Source organism: Psammomys obesus, unplaced genomic scaffold, assembly GCF_907164565.1.
Source record: "Psammomys obesus unplaced genomic scaffold, mPsaObe1.curated_primary_1811, whole genome shotgun sequence".
NCBI lineage: Eukaryota > Metazoa > Chordata > Mammalia > Rodentia > Muridae > Psammomys > Psammomys obesus.
Window position 1 is genome coordinate 280 of NW_026593847.1, and position 4,097 is coordinate 4,376.

General features: G+C 38.3%; 1 protein-coding gene across 3 annotated transcripts; it reads right to left on the minus strand.

The window, feature by feature from the left end:
• Positions 1-470: 470 nt before the first annotated feature.
• Positions 471-2,905, minus strand: LOC129684237 (thyroxine-binding globulin-like). 3 transcript variants are annotated; one of them, XM_055617311.1, is made up of 3 exons: positions 2,839-2,905; positions 1,426-1,521; positions 471-1,330 (listed from the first exon to the last, which is right to left on the minus strand). In XM_055617311.1, the coding sequence occupies exon 3, from the start codon at positions 1,327-1,329 to the stop codon at positions 661-663; it is 669 nt and encodes a 222-aa protein (XP_055473286.1). In that variant the 5' UTR covers position 1,330; positions 1,426-1,521; positions 2,839-2,905; the 3' UTR covers positions 471-660. The 3 variants fall into 3 exon arrangements, 2 of the variants coding, with proteins under 2 accessions (XP_055473286.1, XP_055473287.1); XR_008721301.1 differs by having other exon boundaries at positions 744-818; XM_055617312.1 differs by lacking the exon at positions 1,426-1,521 and having other exon boundaries at positions 2,839-2,866.
• Between the last annotated feature and the right edge of the window lie 1,192 nt (positions 2,906-4,097).

Below are 4,097 nucleotides of genomic sequence, written 5' to 3' on the forward strand. Positions count from 1 at the left end.
CCGCCACTTACTAGAAGACTAGTATACTTAGAGTATGTCCTCTTCAGTCTCTATGTTTTCTGCTACTAGGATCTCTGCTTGAATCACCCTCGTATCATCCCAAGAGCCTACTCTGACTTAGGTCTCCAACTTGTCACAGAGATGTCCCCATCCTCAGTTTCTCTTTTCTCTACAGGTCTTCAGTCCTCTCACCCTTCCTTTCCTCAGGTCTGGTCTCCACCATCTTAACTCTCTGTGCCCCCTCACTGAAAATTATTAATGGTATATATTTTGTAGCATAATCTTTTGCACATAGTAGGTAATTAACATAAAATAAAAGGTTTTTCCATTATACCCAAATGTGCACAAGAAGTAAGAGCTATATTATGCTTAGATACAAATTCGGTCGACTTGACAAGCACAAGGATTTCACACCTCATTAAGTATATTAGAAACTGCAATTATTTAGCCTGATATGATCAGAACATTAATAACAGTGTCAACCACACTTCTAAAAGTATTGTCTCCTTAGAAATTTCCTAGAAACATACACTGAGCAGTATGTCATCTTAAAATGACTCAACACAATACACAGATAGAGACAATAGTGAAAAATCACTGTGATATGAGGGACAGCTACTGATCCCAATGATAAAGAGACCATAAACTCTCCCCAGTTCTCTATCTGAATACTAGACTGGAAGTTAATCTTGATGCCTTACCTTTGAAGTGAATGTAGTTCACCAGAATCATAATAGCATTCAGCTTGAGGTCTTGAATTAAGCCTACAATTTTCCCTTTGGTTTGCTTCTCTACACAACTATTGATTTCCTGCTGAGCTGCAGAAACATTGGAGAAATCAGCAGAAAAGACTTCTGTTTCATAGACGGTCTTGACATCATCCAAAAACATTGCCAGTGGTTTCAGCTGCTGCCCCATGAAAACTGCATTTCCCATCTGCAATTCTAGTTCACTCTTTGGGAAATTTAATGAACAAATTAAATGCTGGAAGCCCTGCTGTAATTCTGTCACAGGAGTATCTGTGAGGTTAAATCCCATAACCTCCAGAATCTGAGTTTGGGTGCTAGAGCCAGATCCAAAAGAAAGCATGGCTAACACAGAAGATATGCTCACAGGGGAGAAGACGTTCCAATGTGGGTTCTCCACAGAGAGCCTCCGATATAAACTGAATGCAAAGTCAGCGTTGATAAATGGCATCTTATAGAGAGCGGCATTTGGTTGGGGCAATTGGCAGGTCTTTACTTTGTATTCAGAGCTGTTATGTAGCACACAATGGATTGTAGCCTGAAGGCCAGATACCAAGAAAAACAGATAGAGGAACACTGACATTCTGGAATGAAGATGAAACATGAAGTGAGATAACCGTTGGGTAAGCTTAGATATATGAAACACACCCTGATTCAGAGAAACATAAAAGTCACCAACCTTGTTTTATAAAACCAAAGAAAGTATTTGATGGAGTGTTTGGCAAGAAATATGGGTGGTAGTCTCTCTTTTTGCTAAAGGACAGTGACACGTCTCCTAGGAAAAGAGAGTAGGAGAAATGGCTTGCCTGGGCAACAGAAATAAAATGACATGAATTCATTAACATACAATAACAGCATGTAAAAATACTGATACTAATTTAAATTCCTAGAAATTGAATCACTTGTTATTTGAACTAAATGCAGTTTTATGAGTGTGAAGAATCATTAGACAGAGCAAGCACTCCCTCTGTTTATGTTACGTGCACAGTAGAATTTCGGTTTGGGTATAGCTACTCCTACAAGAAATGACTAGTTGGGATGAAAGGATAATAGTTTATCAAGTGATACACCACATAACAGGCTGGAATTGATGTACCTGTAAAATGTGTGAGAGCTAGAAGAGGATTTTCAAACAAGAGGAAAAAAAAGTTATAACATTCTTATTTTAGAGACCTCTTTCTTTCAGTGCCACCTAGAGAATCATTTCTCTCTTCAAACAGATCTTTACAATGTTATCCTTACAAGTATGCATGTCATTTTGTAATTATTAGAGAGGAGGTCCTAAAGTCTTCTAAGCCCAGTACAATAGTACCATAAAATAGTACTATGAAATGGTACTATGAAACAGGGAGTCAGCTATAGAGTCACAAATATTCATACGACAGTGGCTAGAAAGAAGAGATCCCTGGAACCAGTACAGGCCCCTTTTCTAAGACTTACATTTTCTTAATGAGTGTCCTCACTAGAGATACTAAAAACTGCTATGTTACAGAACTCCTCCTAATTCACCCTGTCTGACTGTATCCTTGCTCATCTATCCAGCTGTTATTGGACATATATACCCTGCTTGTTCACTTACAGTCTTCATTGGAAAAGTTAACTTTCCAAATGGAAACACCTTCTCTTTCAACTTCCCAAACCCACTCCTTCATTTTCTTTCCATATCTCACTATATTGTACCACAGTTTATAGACAGACCTATATCAAATGGGCTTGCCTCATTTTTATTCTCCACTTCTAATGGTCATGATGACCAATGAATACTGCCTGAATACTTATCAAACTTCTTTCCACTACATCTGTACTGCCTTTTGCCATTGCCTAAGTTTAAGGGCTTAAGGAATTTGTCAGCTCCTAGCAAGACAGAGGGACTTTTATCTCCTCCAGCCTTCCTTTGTTCCCTTCTAGATCAAATCTCTATATTATCACCAGAGTACTCTTCCTATCAAAGTCATTAAGGCTGGTTAGAAAGTCAGATATCAGATGGTCTCTTTTAGACCTTGCCTTCTGAACATATGGACTTCAAACTCACAGTTATCGGACCTCTGGCTTATTAACAATGTTCAGTGTTCCCAAGGAGAAAACTACTTACAGCACACGCCCAAGAAGCCACTTGCATCTCTCAGATAGCAACACCTTTACATCTTTATAGAATGCCCTCGACTGCAAAACTAGAGCATTCTTAGTTACAAATTAACCATGACATGAACCCTAGGATGACATTTACAAAGCTGATGCACAAAACCAAGTTCACGTGGAAAAAAAAAAAACTTAAAAAATAAGGTTAGTACTCTGGGTAAAACTTTAGATAATTTTGGCTTCTACATATATCCTTCATTTAAAACAGTTCTTCCTGTCAATACCAGAACAGGATGACATTCGAGAAGCAGGTATATACTCAAGAACTTGGTGACTCTTTCTAATTGGTGCTATACGATGGTTTGTACATAGAGAAAATGCTGTCAAATTCTAGATTTTTTTAATGCTCAATGGGAAACTAGTCATGTCTTCTGATCACTAAAGCCCAGTACACCCACTCTTAACCCAGGGACTCCTGGTACAGATGGGGCGAAGAATGTGGAATAAAATCAATCATCCTCTAACTGAGATTAACTAGGAACATGAAAACAAAGAAGCAATAGAAACAAAAATAATATTTCATCAAGAAACTCCAGTTTACCCTTGGCTCTGTTTCTTTCTAGGTATAGTGATACTACTAATTGACCATAGACCTAACATAACATCAAGTACATGATTACATACACAGCTACTTTAAGAACTACATTAAGGATCAATGTGTTGATCAAGGGAGTAGAGAGGGGGTGTTGAAAAGGAAGTAAGTACAGTGAGGGTGGCTATACTATGCCATATTTTCAATCAATTCAAATACAATAAAGCCCTATTGTACACAAAACACCATATTCAGGACTAGGCTTTCAATGGTTAATAAAGTATAATCATCCTACATCAAAGTGATCTTTGTGATCTCATGGCACCACTGCCTAAACTCACTAGGTGAGGAGATATCTCACATACAGGATGGTCACTGCTGCATGTGTCACACGGAAAGGTCATGTCAAGCTCGAATCTCTTGGCTTCCAGTTCAGTTCAAACTCAACTGTGACAATGAAACAACATATTATCTCTTCTCTCAGATTCTGTAAGCTCCAGTAAACTCTTGCAGAAGAAACTAAGAAAGTAAAAAAAGAAAATTTCTGAACCTGTGCCCTCTGGTGGCATATTTGGACAACAGCACAAGTTCAGGCTTTCAACAAAAATTAACTTAAGGAACCAGGTAGGACATACACACACACACACACACACACACACACACACACACACACACACACA

Excerpts from the sequence above, each read along its gene's own strand:
- LOC129684237 (XM_055617311.1), bottom strand. The coding sequence starts at position 1,329 with ATGTCAGTGTTCCTCTATCTGTTTTTCTTGGTATCTGGCCTTCAGGCT.